Source organism: Somniosus microcephalus, chromosome 22 (genome assembly GCF_052327205.1).
Source record: "Somniosus microcephalus isolate GS21.2 chromosome 22, FLI_Smic_1.0, whole genome shotgun sequence".
In the NCBI taxonomy this organism is placed as follows: Eukaryota; Metazoa; Chordata; class Chondrichthyes; order Squaliformes; family Somniosidae; genus Somniosus; species Somniosus microcephalus.
The window spans coordinates 60320787-60340081 of record NC_141008.1 but is presented as its reverse complement, the minus strand read 5'-3'; the positions used below and the strand labels follow the sequence as shown (position 1 = coordinate 60340081).

The following is a 19295-nucleotide window of genomic DNA, read 5'->3' as shown; positions in this document are numbered from 1 at the left end:
GGCTGCACAAGCGGCCAGAATTGGAGGAGCGCAGAGATCTCGGGGGTGGGGGGGGGGGGGGCATTTACATGAAATTAATTTGTGCGGTCTCATTCCAGTTCCTCGTGGACATGTGCCCATAACACAAATTCTCTCCCCCCAACCCACTTATATAATTCTGCAACCAGCATAATATACAGAAAACCAATCACGACTTGAGACAAGCTGGCAGCAGGCTATTCCTGGTAGACCCATTTAATAAAGAAAGACTTGCATTTATAAAATGCCTTTCATGTCCTGAGGATGTCCCAAAGCGTTTTACAGCCAATTAAGTACTTTTTGAAGTGCTGTCGTACACGGTAGCCAATTTGCAAACAGCAATGTGATAATGACCAGATAATCTGTTTTTGGTACTATTGGTTGAGGATTAAATGTTGGCCAGGACACCGGGGATAACGCCCCTGCTCCGATTCAAAATAATGCCATGGGATCTTTTACGTCCAGCTGGGAAAGAAACATGAAAAAATAGGAGCAGGAGTAGGCCATTTGGCCCTTCGAGCCTGCTCCGCCATTCAATATGATCATTGCTGATCCTCTATCTCAATACCATATTTCCGCTCTCTCCCCATACCCCTTGATGCCTTTTGTGTCTAGAAATCTATCTATCTCCTTCTTAAATATATTGGCCCAGTAATTCTGGGCACAACGCGTGAGTACGGACGGGGTACTCACGCGTGTGCCCGGAGGAATTGCCAGTTTTCAGCATGCACAGCGCATGCGCTGAAAACCGGCATTTCCTGTCCTCTGACCCAAGGGGTTAAGAGGCGGAACGCGTACGGATTGACAGGCAGCATGTGCGCAATGGAATTCCTGTTTTTTGACAGGTTTGCGCGTGTGTAAGGGCCTCTCCTTTTTAGGAGACGCAAGGACTTCATTCTTGAAGGTAAGTGGTCTTTAACTTAAAATTATTACATTTTTTCCACAGCTTTATTGTTTTTAAGGACTTTACAGTAAGGTAAGTGTAGTTTTAGACCCGATTTATTAAAACATTATTTTTTTCAAAAATTTTACTAATTGTTTAAAATAGTTTTTTAAAGTTATTCATAGTTAATTTAATTATTGGGATGTTTTTTAAAATTTTATTTAAAGTTTAAGTAGTGTTTTGGGGTGCAGTACTTTTCATGAGTTTGACAGTTCTTACTCTCAAACTTATGAATGAAGTTTCCCCTCCCTTGATTGGCTGAACAGTGCTCACCTGATCCCAGCCGGCACATCGCACTAACTACGCCGCTGGGTCAGGTTAGCACAGCGCGCCGACATCAGAACCGGGCCACTGACAGGAAATCCACTGCGGGCCAGGTTTCAGATGTCGGCGTGCCGGGTAAGTGCACATCGGGGGCTTGCACGCGCGGCAAGCCCCCGACACCAAGTTCTGGGCCATTCAGTGAATTGGCCTCCACAGCCTTCTGTGGTAGAGAATTCCACAGGTTCACCACCCTCTGAGTGAAGAAATTTCTCCTCATCGCAGTCCTAAATGTCCTACCCTGTATCCTGAGACTGTGCCCCCTGGTTCTAGACCCCCCAGCCAGGGGAAACATCCTCCCTGCATCCAGTCTGTCTAGCCCGGTCAGAATTTTATACTGGAGCAGACGGTTTAACATCTCATCCGAAAGCCCTTCCATAGTGCAGCGCTCCCTCAACACTGCGCCGGAGTGTCAGCCTGGATTTTGTGCTCAAGTCTCTGGAGTGGCGAGTGGGCTACCACTGAGCCACAGCGGACACGAAGAAGTTGGAGAATTCCACAACATCCCGAGCAAGCAGAGATTCGCATCTCTAAATGGGCATGCAATTCAGTCTGAAAAATGGTCCTCAAGCACTGCACACAGGCAGTGTGAAACTGGGTCAGATAGCTACATGCAACAGCAAGATGGAAGGCTGCACGCAGGGAAAGTTAAAGTGGGAATCAAAATGTCAGTGAAGTTTCTGTTGCAAGCCCAATACTGCGTAGGAGTCTCCTCAAGTAGATATGCAACGCCACAGGATTCACCCACTACTCAGTTTCTTAGCATTCATCCTAGATTCTTTCCTAAATATGTTTTGGAAGCTCCTATTGCTTGATTTTAATCACATTTATTGTAGTGATCAGTTGCTATAATGATTAAAATCTGCTTTTCGAACATCAACCTATCAAAATACCATGTTATACTATGATGATAGGTGACGTTGACAAAACCACAAACCATCTGATGCTCAGGTCCCATACAGTTCTGGTCAGCGTGATACAAGGGGGTCATCCAAGCCCTATAGACAGTGCAGAGGAGCCAGGCTGAACCACAGTGTCTGAGGGGTGATCTATAAGGAACATCTTGATAAGCTAGGGCTCTTCAGTTTTAACAGGGGCTGACTGTTATAGTGGCGGGGTTTAGCCCACCACTGTCTCCTTTGGCACATGAGAGAATGCCAAGTGCGTGTTCTAAATCAGATGTGCTTGTTTGAGTTCAGCAATGCATTCGATTACCATTTTGGTATTTACCCCCTCCCCCCACCACCCCACGTACTGCAAGTCATTTAATAAGACCCTTCTTAATAAATATACACACACCTTTAGTTTGCAGTCTGCTAGAAACAACGGGCTCGAATTTCCAAGCCCCTTGGAGGCGGGAGTGGTGGGAAAATTGCAGAATCGGGGGGCAGGAACACATCCCGCCCCCAGCCCGCCTCTGTGCCAATGTCCCAGGGGGCGGGTATCCGACCAGTGCTGGGAGCCGCCTCCCTGAGGCGGGAAGGGGATTAGTGCCAATTAACTGCCTGTTAACAGGTAGTTTTTTGCCTAATCCCTATTTTTAGCCCTGAAGTGTGGGCTTTCCGACGGCTCCGAACCACGCCAAGTTAGCGAGGCGGAACGTCGGTCTGAAGGGGTTGGGGGGGGTCGAGATGACCGTTGTGCAGGTGAGTGATGGGTGCATGTGTGCAGAGGTAAGTTTGTGAGGTAAGTGTAAAGTGTTTTAATAAGTTTTACTTACCTTTACTTTCTCCTGCAGGCTTCCTTCCTTCAGCTCTCGGGAGCCCCTCAGCTCACTGGCACAGAAAGCAGAATGGCCGCTGAACTGTCAAAAGCTGCAGCCTCTGCTTTCTGGTCTGGAGAGATCTCTAACTGAGTCTGAGTAGAAGGACTCAAGTTAGAAGACAGATTGTCAGTGTTTGACAGCTTCACGGAGCTGTCAAACGCTGATTTTTCATCTGTCAAAAGCTCTTGACAGATGAAATGTCAATCGCTGATGTCACCAGTAACCAGGTGTCCCTTAATTGGCCTGCTGAGCCCGCTGGGCGGGCTTAACAAGGTCAATCAAGGGAAAATAGCGTGGGTTGGCCACAAGTCGATGGAGGCGGGACTAAAACCCAAAAAGTGGGAGTCCCGCCTCCATCACATCCCCATTGACAAAATCCAGCCCAATGTGTCAGAAGGCCAAGCCAGACTACATTTAAATTGTTCCCCGCAAATCAGAAATGGCAGTGTGGAACATGTTGCCTGCTATCTCGCCATGCTCCAGCCCTTTGATTAGAATTCAGAGTAATTGAAAAGGGGGAAGGCCATGCGTGTTCGACTTCTTGATTTGCTAACATGCAATCAGAGTCACGAAAATGTTCAAATTAAACTAGTCGCAACAGCAGTGAACTGCAATATAAAAAAATACACCCACAACAAGTGTTTTACCTCTGGCACACATCACTGAAATGAAAGGGCGCAGATTAACCCTTTTGAGTGCTGAATGACTTTTGGAACTTACGCATTTTGTTGACTGCCAAAAATGTGACTTGTCTGCAAGAAGCCTAATGGGTTAGAGAATGTAAACACAAAAACAATATTGTCAGATACGACAGTGCAGCAGGACAAGAGGACTCGGGTTCAGTGCCACGAAGGGCAAATTTAGGACAAATATCAGAAAGCATTTCTTTAAACAAAGCGCGAACAATAGCTAGAAACAGGAAGGGTGGTTGAGATCAGAATACTTGAGAAACAGTTAGATGCTGTAACGAGAGTGTGGTATGGTTGGTATTCTGGGAGGATGATATTAAATGGGCTGAAGTCACTCTTCCATCTGAACCTATTTTGTGACCTTATCATTGTGATAGTTTTTTAGTGGTCAGTGCAGGTTGGTTGTGCTGATCGCGCTTGCTGGCAGTTCCCACAACTGCCTCACTGTTAATCTACACTATCTCTCTAGCATAATGTCATCATTAAATTGGTTAACAGTAAAGGATACGGAGGTTAACTGAATGACAGCTGCTCAGCACAGGACTGGCACTTTAAGAAGCGTCTTAACCTAACCTCACCGAGACACTGCTCAGAGTGTTACTGCTATACAAAGAATGCCAATGCATTTACTCTGTTCAATCCATTGCTCCCAACCCAGTACAGGGTGAGAAATAACAACAGAAAATGCTGGAAATACTCAGCAGGTCAGGCAGCGTCCGTGGAGAGAGAAACAGAGTTAACTGGAAAAAGCTGGAAATGTAACAGATATTAAATATTAACAGAATTGAAAGAACATACTGTGAAAATGTTGCAAATGGGAATTCTTTCAATTCCTTCCTCCCCTCCTAACACCCCCCCCCCCCCCCGTCTCTGCACCTGCTTAATATGTTACATTTCCAGCTTTTTTCAGTTCTGATGAAGGGTCCCAGACCTGAAACGTTAACTCTGTTTCTCTCTCCACGGATGCTGCCTGGCCTGCTGAGTGCTTCCAGCATTTTCTGTTGTTATTTCTGATTTCCAGCATCTGCAATATTTTGCTATTGTACAGAGTGAGAAATGTTATTTTCTGATCTAATCAGTTGATTATAGTGATCATTTTGGCTACTGGCCAAATCAACCACTGTAACCAGGTTCAACTAGAATAATGGTGACTTCAATCAACCCTTTGTAAACTGTGTGAATTTCCAACTCCACTTGAAGCAACAGAATCGCAACTATTGTACTAAGTTGTTCTTTTTTTAACCCATGTGTCAAGGACAGCATTTAAATTAAGGCTGCATATAGTGACACCACAAGTCTTGGCCAGAATGGAGATGATTGGGTAATTCCTCCCTCAATCACGCCTGGAGACCACCCTGCTCTAACTGACTGGGATTGATTTTACGCATGTAATTTGCATGTAACTATCCTCCACTCACTGCATTTTGCCGGAGAAATAATCCTGCTTTTATTGGGAGACTTTGCTGTAGTTTTGGTCGTGAGCTCTGATTGCTGGTAAATAGACTGTTTGCTGTAGCGCACTGTTTAAGTAGACTCTGTTTGCTGAGTAAATAGACTCTGTTTGCTGTAAAATAGACTGTTTGCTGCGACTCCTGCCATAGGTCCCGCTCCACCCTGCCTCCAAATCATTGGCTGACACAGTGCAATTCACTGGCTGACACAGTGGAGTCATACTCACTTTGTTAAAAGAACATGGTTGCAACGTTCCAATTTATAGTGACCAAAGCAAGTCTTCCCCTTGGTGATTACAAGTAATCAGGGTAACATTCATAATATAGAGGCAAGTAAACCATGAGGGACTGGTGACTGCAATATGATTAAATGTAAATTATCTGTTAAACAGCACCAGTAACAAAATATATATATAGTATACCGTGTACCCAGGAGTATACCCTAGAGGATTTTAGGGGCCAATTGGTAGGTTTCCTCGGATGGTGACGGAGAGTCCTTCCAAGTCACACACCATCCTCACTTGGAAATATATCGGCCGTTCCTTCATCGTCGCTGGGTCAAAATCCTGGAACTCCCTCCCTAACAGCACTGTGGGAGTGCCTTCACCACACGGACTGCAGCGGTTCAAGAAGGCGGCACACCACCACCTTCTCAAGGGCAACTAGGGATGGGCAATAAATGCTGGCCCTGCCAGCGACGCCCGCATCCAAAAACTCAAGAGGAGGTGCGTGGAGGGCACGGGATATCTTCCCGAAGTGATCGCTGCATGCTGGAGAGGTTCAGTAGGACTGGGCAACCACAGTCTGTATAGTTAAACAGAACGACAAATCTGCCCAAGGCAACTGCTAACTCATTAGCCCAACATTGGTATCAGGTAAAATAATGGGATCTATTCCAAGGTGTGGGCTGGAGCAGTAATAGCTTAATAAGAATCAGTCAACATGGATTGACGAGTGGAACAGAAAAACTCCCTGGTGCCTTTGAGGATTTACAGACTCCCAGAGGCATGCTTATTTGAGGATTTACAGACTCCCTTATTAAGATTTTCAGAAAACTTTTGACAAAGGCTTAGTAAAAGGATAAATTATTCGTTAAAACTCCCAGATAATCAGAGAAAGCGAGGCGAAACATGAATTTTTATTTTATGTTAATTCTTTTGTTAAATTTTATGTAGATAAAGCCGAGGGCTATGAGTGTTTTGGCACCCAGTCTCAGGATCAGGTCCTCTAAGGTCAAGTACTATGGGGGGTTAGATGCGGAGTCAAGCTCCATGTACTCGGCACCAAAAATGTACTCTGAATTCCCTTCCGTGTCTGTCCCACGTCACACGCTAACCATCTTTATGGCCTTTCTGAGTGAGACCATCCATGTATGCTCACGGTTGTGTGCTGCAAAGCTGTGCCAAGTAGAAAATGGGTTGAGAGCACCAACATTTACAGCATTTAACTTGGGTCCTGTGGGCAGAGAGAGCAAAAGGAGACTTTAGCCCATGTAGTATAGGCTGGATTCAAACCCAGATCGCAGAAGAAGTGAAAGGACAGTGGGGCTCACCCATTGCACCACCCTGTCCCCATAAATAGAACGTTGACTTCCACAGATGTTTTGATATTAGTGCAATATTTAATAATAGTCTTCTCTTTCTGGGTAGTCCAAATCCTAAACACTCTCACTTTGACTTCACATACAAAAGTAGCTTTCAGGAAATGAGAAGCTGTGACTCGGTGGAGATTGCAAACCAGATGGAATCATACTGCACAGAAGGAGGCCATTCGGCCCACTGTGCCTGTGCCGGCTCTGAGAGACAGCCATCCAATTAGTTCCACTCCCTCGCTCTTTCCCCGGCAAATTTCTCCTTTTTACCTAGCGATACAATTCCCTTTTACTATTGAATCTGTTTCCGCCAGTCTTTCAGGCAGCGCATTCCAGATCACATCAAATAGCTGGAGAAGTTTTATTAACCGGTATTAATAATTAAAGGGGAGCTCTGGACTGTTGGCGCAGTGGCGCAGTGTGTTGGTGCATTGAAGCGTGGTGCAATGGCGCTCCTCCCGAAGTTGATCAGTGTGCCACTCGGGCCGAGGCTGGGAGCACGGCTTCGACCTAACCTCAGAGGTCAGAGGTGCATGGGCTGTGGAGAGCGGAATGGGTGGATAGTTTAAAGGGAAAAGGATGGAGTGACAATCTGACCCATAGCCCAGAGACCTCACAGCCTGATCTCGGGGGAGTTTCATCGCTGGGGAGATTAGTTGCTTCTGCACAGGGCAAGAGAAAGAAAATCAGCTTCAATATTCCTCTTAGTTGTCATGTCAGGGACAACATTGACAGGCTGGGAACAGGCTGCCTCCCTCCCTCCCTTTTTGGCTCATCAATGGCCTGACTCACAGGAGAAAGCTAAAAAGCGTGCAAAATAAATTGACAAATGTGGGGTGGAGATAGGAAGGAAAGGGGCCTGCGCATCACTTAAAAAAAGTGGTAACTTTGCACTCCTTTATAATCAGAGTCCTTCTGCCAAATGCACTGAACGAGGAGCTGGAGAAATGTGCAGATAGTCGACTCCTTCTGTGCATTATTTTAACAAACGTATTGGTCTGATTAATAGAAGTGGGGTGGGTTTCATAAATTTCAGATGCTCGTGTCAGTATGTTATTATCTTAAACAAGATTTCTCCCCGGTAGTCTCATATCGCTGCACTGATTTTCATGATGAAACGCCAGGGCTGATTCCCTGATTGGACACACTCAGCACATAGCATTGCTCTCACAGGGAGCATTGTTCTGGAAATCCAGGGCCCCGATCCCCTGATTCTCTGTCCATTTAAATCAATAGTTGGAGAATCAGGGACTGTGGGCCCACAACTCCAAACCTGCAGGGTAGGTCAGTACTGAAGCGTTCACTGCAGTCTGGAAGGACCCATTGTATTCTACTACCCTGCTGATCTTTTCTTCCCTGATTTTACATGGATTTACATAGAATTTCCAGCACAGAAACAGGCCATTTGGCCCAATTGGTCTATGTCGATGGTTATGCTCCACACGAGCCTCCTCCCACCCGACTTCATCTCACCCTATCAGCATATCCTTCTATTCCTCTCTCCCTCATGTGCTTATCTAGCTTCCCCTTAAATGCATCTATGCTGTTCACCTCAACCGCTCCCCATGGTAGCGAGTTCCACATTCTGACCACTCTCTGGGCAAAGATGTTTCTCCTGAATTCCTTATTGGATTTATTAGTGACTATCTTGTATTTATGTCCCCTAGTTTTGGACTACCCTCACAAGTGGGAACATCTTCTTTATCCTATCAAACCTTATTTTTCTTCTCTTGCTTGAGATACATACAGTTATGCAATGGTCACAACTTGCATTCTGGTCTCACTCACTCACTCACTCACTCATCATATAAAACCCTAACCTCGGAGTCTTACAGCTAATCCTGTGGCTGCAATCACTCACAGGCAAGTTTGTTTTCCTGAACTGGGAGCTCTGAATAATGGACAATGGTAGAAACCAGATTATTCAAATCTATAATGGCTGCAATACTAATTAAAATTCCCTTTTTGAAAGACTGCTGTGATGTTCCCCACATGAATATTAAAAGGTGCTTTTCAATTATTAAAATGCAGCCGATGATAAACGCATGATTCTCTCGCTGTTAACTTAGAAATGTAACCTGCCAGACTTGCCTTGCTCCCAGTGGCAGGAGTGACCTACTTCTTTGTGGGTCTTGTGAATGTGCGTGTGTGTGGATACAGCAACAGTGCTTCTGCCTGATGTGTGATAGAGAGCAGCACCATGTTGAACCTTAAATGGGTGGGGGGGTGGGGAAGGAGGTAGCCCCACTATATGTAATAACATTGTTTATTGCTACAGCACCAGCCACAGATTATTTGATTTTGGTACAAAACTCTCAACCCTCCCCCCACCGCTCCCCCCAACCCCATATAATATCATTTAGTGCTACAGAATCACTGGATATCTCATGCTATTCTTCCCTTTTGTGCTGGCCAGACTTAACGGGCTCGATTTTTGTCAATGGGGAGCTTTTGGAGGCGGCTCTCCCACTTTTGGGTTGTTGTCCCGCCTCCATCGACTTGTGGCCAACCCACGCTATTTTCCCTTGATTGACCAGCGGGCTCAGCAGGCCAATTAAGGGACACCTGGTTACTGGTGACGTCAGCGATTGACATTTCATCTGTCAAGAGCTTTTGACAGATGAAAAATTCAGCGTTGGACAGCTCTGTGAAGCTGTCAAACACGGACAATCTGTCTTCTAACTTGAGTCCGTCTACTCAGACTCAGTTAGAGAGCTCTCCAGACCAGAAAGCAGAGGCTGCAGCTTTTGACAGTTCAGCGGCCATTCTGCTTTCTGTGCCGGTGAGCTGAGGGACTCCCGAGAACTGAAGGAAGGAAGCCTGCAGGAGAAAGTAAAGGTAAGTAAAACTTATTAAAACACTTTAAACTTACCTCACACACTTACCTCTGCACACATGCACCCATCACTCACCTGCACACCGGACATCTCGACCCCTCCAACTCCTTCAGACCGACGGTCCGCCTTGCTAACTTGGCGTGGTTCGGAGCCATCGGACAGCCCACACTTCAGGGCTAAAAATAGGGATTAGGCAAAAAACTGCCTGTTAACTACCTGTTAACAGGCAGTTAATTGGCACTAATCCCCTTCCCGCCTCGGGGAGGCGGCTCCCAGCACAGGTCGGGTACCCGCCTCCTGGGACATTGGTACGGAGGCAGGTTGGGGGCGGGATGGGTTCCTGCCCCCCGATTCTGCAATTTTCCCACCACTCCCGCCTCCAAACCCACCTCCTCGGGGCTTGGAAAAATCAAGCCCAACATATCTGTTTCTACAATCTCAGGACCCATTTCCTGGCCGAGAGATCCAACAGCCGGCGTTAGTAAACTTTCCAAACGTTGCATAGAAACTATAAGGTGGAAACAAGCCATTTGGCCCAAAGAGTTGCTCACAGTCAGAATAATTGCTAGTAAATGATGATTATTATTATGATTTTTTTTTTTTTTAAAAAGGTAACAATGGAAACCAGATAATTGTTAGCAGGTAATATACATTCTAGACTGTGTAGAGGAACAACTTGCGTTATGTGGAGTGACTGGAGGAGCTGGGGTTGTTCTCCTTAGAGCAGAGACGGTCAAGGGGAGATTTAATAGAGGTGTTCAAAATTATCGGGGATTTTGATAAAGTAGATTGAGAGAAACTGTTTCCACTGGCAGGAAGGTTGGTAATTAGAGGACACAGATTTAAGATAATTGGCAAAAATTCCAGGGGTGAAATTAGGAGAATTTCTTTTACACAGCAAGTTATGATGATCTGGAAAGCACTGACTGAGACGAGGAGACGGAGCGGCTGAGGGACATCGTGCTCCCACTGCCACTGGATGCCAAAGAATTGACTTTCTGAACACGGCGCTGTAAAAATAGCTGACGTGTCCCCACGGGGAGTAAGCATTCCATTGTACTAGTACATATGGCAAATAAAATTGAATTGGAATTGAAAGGAAGCAGATTCAATAGTAACTTTCAAAAGGGAATTGGATAAATACTTGAAAAGGAGAATTTGCAGGGATGTGGGCAAAGAGCAGGGGGAGCGGGACTAATTGGATAGCTCTTCGAAAGAGCTATCCAATTAGTCCCGCTCGATCAGGCACGATCGGCCGAATGGCCTCCTTCTGTGCTGTGTGATTCTATGAACCTGTGTGTAATGAAAGAGGTAACTGGCACGGCTGAACGCTACTGAGAGACTGGGAGCAGTTGACTGAAACCAGGTGGACGAACATCACTGGGTTGAGAGAGTTCAACTTTTTAAATCTTATTCTGGAGATACCTCAGATTTTCTGTGAGGACGAGAAGTCTATCCTTGAAAGGGGACATGGTCGCACTGACTTTTCAGACAAGCTCGGCCCCTAGAACAGTCTGCTCCAAAAGGTCACATTCAGAACCACCTGCTTGGCCATCTGGCAGGCGCTGTGTTGCAGCCATTACGACTGCCAGAGCACAGATCACAGAGGGGCAGTTCCTGGCATTTTAGAATTCCTTTGGAAACGTATCAGCAGAGAATGTTTTTTGGCGGATGTGATTGTTGATCAGTAACATTACTACAGCCCCCCCCCATTGCATCATGGGTGTGTGTGCTGTGAGGAGGATGCCGAGAAACTCCAGTATGATTTGGACAGGTTGGGTGATTGGGCAGAAGCATGGCAGATGCAATATAACGTGGATAAATGCGAGGTTATCCACTGTGGTGTCAAAAACAAGAAGGCAGATTATTATCTGAACGGCAATAGATTGGGAGAAGAGGAAGTGCAACGAAACCTGGGCGTCCTTGTGCACCAGTCGCTGAAGGTAAGCATGCAGGTGCAGCAGGCGGTTAAGAAGGCAAATGGTATGTTGGCCTTCATAGCGAGAGGGTTTGAGTACAGGAACAAGGATGTCTTGCCGCAGTTGTACAGGGCCCTGGTGAGACCACATCTGGAGTATTGTGTGCAGTTTTGGTCGCCTTATCTGAGGAAGGATGTTCTTGCCATGGAAGGAGTGCAGCGAAGATTCACCAGGCTGATGCCTGGGATGGCAGGAATGACATATGAGGAGAGATTGGGTCGATTGGGCTTGTACTCGCTGGAGTTTAGAAGAATGAGAGGGGATCTCATTGAAACTTATAAAATTCTAATAGGACTAGACAGACTAGATGCAGGAAGGATGTTCCTGATGGTCGGGGAGTCCAGAACCAGGGGTCACAGTCTAAGGATAAGGGGTAAGCCATTTAGGACTGAGATGAGGAGGAATTTCTTCACCCAGAGAGTGGTGAACCTGTGGAATTCCCTACCACAGAAGGCAGCAGAGGCCAATACATTAAATATATTCAAGAAGGAGTTGGATATATTTCTTAAGGCTAAAGGGATCAAGGGATATGGGGAGAAGGCAGGGACAGGGTACTGAATTTGGATGATCAGCCATGATCGCATTGAATGGTGGAGCAGGCTCGAGGGGCCAAATGGCCTACTCCTGCTCCTATCTTCTGTGTTTCTATTTCTCTAGCAAGATGTGGCACCCAAGTCACTTCACCAGCACAGCAATGCTCCTGTAAAGGCTAGTAGGACGATTAATGACCTGCACTATCAGATTTTTAAAAGACTTTCAAATCCATTCACCGACTTCAGCCTGCTCATGGGGTACAGAGTTGCTCTCCAGTAATCATTGCCTCACCACTGCTATTTACACTGCCTCTTCAGCTGTGTCATTGTCACAGTTCCGCGTCTAACCTACTTATGGGGTATATTTACTGACCTGCCCAGTACCGTACGAATGCTTAATGTGCTCTTGCTAGATCCCGGCCTAACGTAGGCACTAATCCACTTATTACTTCGGGCAAATTGACCTTTGAACCAGCATAAAAGATCGCGGAAACGCCAACGCAAAAGTGGTTATGGGCGTAACCCACAATCGCTTGATACGGTCATTTACACTTAAAATTCCGCAATCTTTTGCGCTATTCCATTTCACTGCGCCCAGATTCCGCAGTTATCTGGGCAGAAATCATGCGGAAACTCTGGGCCAATATCCAGTTTATTTTAAACAGGTTCAAACGGGTTGATGCCAATGTTAAAAAATAGACACATGGAAAGATTTATAAATGCGTATTGAACATTCATACAGGAGCAGCGCTAGTCAGAAAATACAACCCAAGCAACATGGTAGAATTCCTATGACGTTCTCCCGATCTCCCACCATAACATCGGCAGCAGACCATCGGAAACCAGGGAGAAACAACGAAAGCACAGGTTTTAGCCATTTCACCCAGTGGGTGCGATTCTGCTGATCTTCCGCCAAAGTTAGGGAGAACCCTGGCGGAAATTCCAGCCAAACACATCGACTTAAAACATGGTTTTATAATGACACTAACTAAACAACAAACTCTAGGCAGCATTAGACAACGACATCAGGTAACAAAAAATGGCGGCAGCCTCCTACACATGGTTGTCAAGGTATCGGCAGCGTACATTGAACTATTCTGTAGAAATCAGCACCCACCCCACCACACACACACACACACACACACACACACACACACACACACACACATCCCAGCATTTCAAACAGTGAACAAAAAAATCAGCCCACCAAAGTCATGTAAATAAGCCAACTGACAAGAGGGCGGGAGTTTGCTCAATGTTCTTTCAAACTCAACAACAGCACCGAGCACAGCTACAGAACATTGACTTGAAAAGATGAAACATGACTGACGCCTACAGTAACAGACTCTCTTGCCTGGTATCCAACTCCAAAGAGGCTAATACACACGCACACACACACGCATGTACTCACCTCAGTCTCAAGGCAGCCACAGTAGATTTGTCAATCCTGAAAAACAAAAAAATAGACCAAACATAAATCACCCACGAATACTGAATGGAAATTAATACTCGCAATAAAATAGACTTCCTTTTACTCCGACATAGCCCTCCTGCGAGAGCATGGTATGCACTAGGGGTCGATTTTAAACCTGTCCACTTGGCCGGAACCAGGCGAGTAGGCAGTTAAAATCGGACGACTTACCCGTCAATGTTCTGCCTAGGTCCCTTTACCCTTCTGTTTTAAGCGGGCAGAAAAAGCACCTGCCTGAAGTCGATGTGGTCCTTCTTTAAACATGCAGATCGTGGTATGATGACATCATCGTGCTCCTACCGTTATTTTAACTGCGACCCGAGCAGGGAAGCCGCTCTGGCTTTCCCGCCAGGTAAAATCGGAAGAAGTTCGGAAGCAGAAGAGGACATTCCATTTTTACTCTTTTTTTTTTCCACCCCTCTGTTTTGGGTTTTCCCTTCCCCCCCCCCTTTCCTTCTTTTTTTTCTCTCTCCCACATGGCAGCTGTCTCCCATCCTGCCAGTACACTTCACACCTTAATCTGAGCCGTCTTTTGTCTCCACTGTCCCATTACCATCTCGTCTGGTTTTGAATACCTCTTAATGTCTCTTCACTTCTTTTGTTCTATCGCAGCCCTGCCTTCGATCTATTTCATTTTCTTTCCAGTTTTGAAAAAGGGTTCACCCGAAACGTCCACTGTAATTTATCTCCACTGATGTTGCCTGGCCTGCTGAGTTTTTCCAGCATTTTCTGTTGTTATTTTGGCCTCCTTATCTCTTGTTTGTCATGTTATGCTTTATATCAAAATGGCAAATTAAACATAGCACTGATGCTGAGCCACAAACAGAAAATGCTGGAAATACTCAGCAGGTCAGGCAGCATCTGTGGAGAGAGAGAGAGAGTCAACGTTTCAGGTCGATGACCCTTCGTCCTGCCCTGAAACGTTAACTCTGTTCCTTTCTCCACAGATGCTGTCTGACCTGCTGAGCATTTCCAGCGTTTTCTGTTTTTATTTCAGATTTCCAGCATCCGCAGTATTTTGCTTTTGTACCGATGCCGAGCTGTTGACTTAATACTGCCTAATAGATGAACTGAATCAGGAAAGTTTGGCATCCTGCTGCTAATTCAAATCATATCCATTCAAAGTCAACACAGTTTCAATGTGTGAATGTAGCTGTAGTACTTGTTTACACCACTTCCCATTTAGGGAACTGAGCACCTGAGAACCAGCAGTCAATACACCTGTACGATAGCAAAATACTGCAGATGTTGGAAATCCGAAATAACAACAGAAAATGCTGGAAAAACTCAGCAGGTCAGGCAACATCCGTGGAGAGAAATTTGAGTTGACGTTTCGGGTTTGACCCCGAAACGTCAACTCAAATTTCTCTCCACGGATGTTGCCTGACCTGCTGAGTTTTTCCAGCATTTTCTGTTGTTATTTTGTCAATACACCTGATGTTGTTTCACAGAAGGGTCAGATTACACTGCTGGTCTCTTTGTTAAAGTATTTGCATCTGTACCCGGTCAGAGTTTAAAATAGCCTGTTTCTTGACGTTCACAAGAGCATGTTGTGAAAGGGACTGGCGAGAGGCCACCATTGCACAGAGAAAGCTCATAGTCCCATACAATGCAGCTCCAATCGATAAGTTTCTTTTTGCTCCAGGCTTCAAAGAGCATTGGAATTGGTGCTGATGACATTTTCAAATATTAGCAGCGACAGTAGGTAAAGGTGGGGCAACCTCTTGACTCTGATAACTTTTAAAGTGTTGGAACAAGGAACTAAACATCAGATTAACTGGAGGGGCAAGATGACCATTTTTTTTTTTAGCTGTTCCTCTTGCCCAAGGATCATTTCTTCCTCCTTGAATTTTTGTCCTACCTCTCTCGAAGGATCTGACTCACATTTGGGGCATAGTTCCATGGCACCGATCATGCACTAGTACCTTGGCCAGTTAGTCTTGCTTCACTTGTGTAGCCTAGACTGCGAGTGCCAGGACATTACTTGGCCATGGTGGTGAGCCGGGGGTGGGGGGGAAGAGTCACATCGAAGCCCTATCCAATCCTCACCCGATGGCCACAGATGCACACTTTTCCAGCGGGAGTTAGGGATGCCCCAACCGTTGCCCTAGCCGAGAGCAGCTAACTCAGGATAGATCAAGCAGGCTGGCCTATAAGCATGTGTTAAGCATTGGGAAATTACAATTTCACAAAGCAGATTTGATGTGGCAACTCTTGCTAGTTTCTACTGAGCTGGAATAGTCTGCTGAGCAGAACATTTTAAGTTGCAGTCAATGTTCATCTGCTAAGATTACAAATACTCATTTCTGGCTTTAAATAGCTAAAACATATATATAATTCAACAATGATGTAAATCAAGCTTCGGTCTGAGTCACTTGAAGTTTTATTCCCCTTTATTTTAGGTTGTGCCAAAATATATTAATTAATAAAACAGAATAAAGAGCTTTAAAAGTGAAGTCTTATTTCAGTGAGAGATTGCATTACCTTCTTTCTGATCTAGTTTTGTCTCTCGTGCCAGTTCTTATCTTCAGTTGGGATTCGTTGGAATGATTTCCTCATGATTTATCTTATGGTTTTATCGTCAATTTGTATTTTGCATTTCAACTCACTTCCTCTTGCGGGAATCAAATAATCCATGATTGGTGATGTTTGGTTGAGGGATAAACATTGGCCAGGACACCGGGGAGAACTCACCTGCTCTTCTTCAAATAGTGCCATGCAATCTTTTACACCCACCCGAGAGGGCAGATGAGGATTTGGTTTAACGTCTCTATCTGAAAGATGGCTCCTGCGACAGTGCAGCGCTCCCTCAGTACTGGATGCTGTACTCAAGTTCCCAGAGTGGAACTTGAACCCACGACCTTCTGACTCAGAGGTGAGAGTGCTACCCACTGAGCCAAGGCGGACACTCATTTGGCTTATAGAATCATAGACACTTACAACACAGAAGGAGGCCATTCGGCCTATCATGCCTGTGCTGGCTCTTTGAAAGAGCAGTTGTGCTCAGTCCCACACCTCTGCCTTTTGTCCGTAACCCTGTGAGTTCCTCATCCTCAAGTACCCGTCCAACTCCCTTTTAAAATTATTCATGGAATCAGCTTCCCTCACCTTTTCAGGTAGAACATTCCAGAACTTTTTTTTCACTTCTCTATCATCTCTGTTTATCTCTAATCATCCATATCTAGGTTGTCCTGTATCACACGTCTGGCCAACAGCGGGTGCTGGAATCCCAAACCATGAAATCATTGTGTTCCATTGTTTTTATTTATCTCTATCAACTCAGATCCCCGTCACCTTTAATCTAATTTCTAACCTATGGATTCAGAGCTCCATTTAAGGGCTGTAGTTTGCTCTCTTCACTAACCCAGTTGTTATTTACCCACATATATTGTAGAAATTAATGAATCAAAGTCAAGACATTGGATGCAATCAATTTTGAATTGTGAAATAATGCTGCCTTCACACTTCTCGAGCCTCTAAATTGGGATGGAATCGAGAAAATGGAAATAATTCTTTAATCTATTTGGGGAATGTGCAAAGTTTAAGCGAAACAGCCCCAAAGAAGCTTTTGCAAATCCTAAATCAACACAACTGGACTTCCACCTCCAACTAGTTGAAATTATATTAGTGACCTCTACTGAGTTTCCCTCACTTCTTTACTGACATTTACAAGGCAAATGGCATGTTGGCCTTTATGGCAAGGGGGTTGGAGTTTAAGAGTAAGGAAGTCTTGCTACAATTGTACAGGGCCTTGGTGAGACCACACCTGGAGTACTGTGCACAGTTTTGGTCTCCTTATCGAAGGAAGGATATACTTGCCTTGGAGACGGTGCAACGAAGGTTCACTAGATTGATTCCTGGGATGAGAGGGCTGTCTTATGATGAGAGATTGGGCCGATACTCTCTGGAGTTTAGAAGAATGAGAGATGATCTCATTGAAACATACAAGATTCTGAAGGGGATTGACAGGGTAGATGCTGAGAGGTTGTTTCCCCCTGGCTGGAGCGTCTAGAACTAGGGGGCATAGTCTCAGGATAAGGGGTCGGCCATTTAAGACAGAGATGAGGAGGAATTTCTTCACTCCGAGGATTGTGAATCTTTGGAATTCTCTACCCCAGAGGGATGTGAATGCTGAGTCTTTGAGTATATTCAAGGCTGAGATAGATAGATTTTTGGACTCTAGGGGAATCATGGGATAGGGGGATCGGGCGGGAAAGTGGAGTTGAGGTCGATGATCAGCCATGATCTCATTGAATGGCAGAGCAGGCTCGAGGGGCCGAATGGCTGACTCCTACTCCTAATTCTTATGTTCTTATGACATCAACTTTTTCATTAAACTTTACTCACAGAGGAAAACATAGCCCAAAAGGGAGTTGATGAACACATTAACTATCATTCTGTCCTATAGCTCCATTATATGGGGAAAGCAGGGGTGAGGTATATTTTCGGTTTGAGATTGGATGTGAACTTTGCCCACATCTTGGCTCAGATTCAGTAAGAAGTTGTTCACTGCTGTCTGGATTTCAGTCATATTTTGCATTTTTATTTTAAAAAGATATTTCTTTTTAATTACTGAAGAATATTGTTTATGAAGATGTGCCTTTTGGTTTGGTGTTCTTCAATAGCGCCATTTTAAACTAGTCAACAGGAGGATCATTTTGAAAGTTCTGAATAAATATCGATTCCAAACATATTAGAAATATGTCTGAAAACCTGTCAAATGTACCAGAAATGAATCGCATATATAAATACTATTCAAGTCATTGGTTTTACTCTCTGCCTCTATGGCCACTTGTGGTAAAGCATTCCCTGTTCTAATTATTCTGTGTGAGAAAGATTCTTTTAATTTCCCCCTTCATTCTTTTAGTGATATTTCTGAGTCTATGCTTCCTTGTTACCAATTTGCCAACCAGGGATAACAATCTCTCACAGCCTCTCAGTATTTTAAAAAACCTGTTAGGTTCCTCGTTCCAGCATTACAACAGTGACTCCATTTCTCAAGTACTTCATTGGCTGTAAAGCGCATTAAGATGTCGTGAAAGGCGCTATATAAATGAAAGTATTGCTTTCTTTTTTCAGTGAAAGAAGACCCTATTTTTCCAAGCCTCAGCAATCCTTGGACTCAGTTTAAAGGGCCTGTGCCTAGCCGCTTCTGCCCCCATTTGTACTCCACTTCCAAGCCGCAATGCGTGCCTTCCTCCCAGGCCCGGCTGTGCCCCCTTCCCAGCCCACCTCTGCTCCTCCTCCTGAGCTTAAGTTTTTGGGACTATCCTTTATCCGAAAGCCTCGGGACCAGCCGAGTTTCGGATAAAGGAGAATTTCGGATTTCGGAAGGTGGGTCGGCGGGGGGGGGTCGGCGGGGGGTCGTGCGCACGACTTACGCTGACGCTCAGCGTAAGTCAGTCGGGGTCGGCGGGGGTCGGGGCCGGCGGGGTCCACGGGGGGGTCGGCGGTTGTCGGGGCCGGCGGTTGTCGGGGCCGGCGGGGTCGGCGGTTGTCGGGGCTGGTGGGGTCGGCGGGGGGGTCGTGCGCACGACTTACCCTTTATCCGAACTTCCGCAACCGGAACCCTCTAAAAACCGAAGGTTTTTTCGTTCAGCGTAAGTCGTACGCACGACTTACGCTGAACGAAAAAACCTTCGGTTTTTAGAGGGTTTCGGTTTTCGGAAGTCCGGATAAAGGGTAGTCTACCTGTAT

At 45.5% G+C, this 19295-nt stretch overlaps 1 protein-coding gene across 2 annotated transcripts in view; it reads right to left on the bottom strand.

Moving 5' to 3' along the window:
* Positions 1-19295, bottom strand: part of rap1gap2a (RAP1 GTPase activating protein 2a) — a 383517-nt gene that overhangs the window by 327259 nt on the left and 36963 nt on the right. For both annotated transcript variants that reach the window (XM_085964881.1, XM_085964886.1), the window contains exon 2: positions 13539-13574. In XM_085964881.1, coding sequence (XP_085821007.1) covers positions 13539-13574 — 36 coding nt within the window. The remainder of the gene's footprint in view (positions 1-13538; positions 13575-19295) is intronic.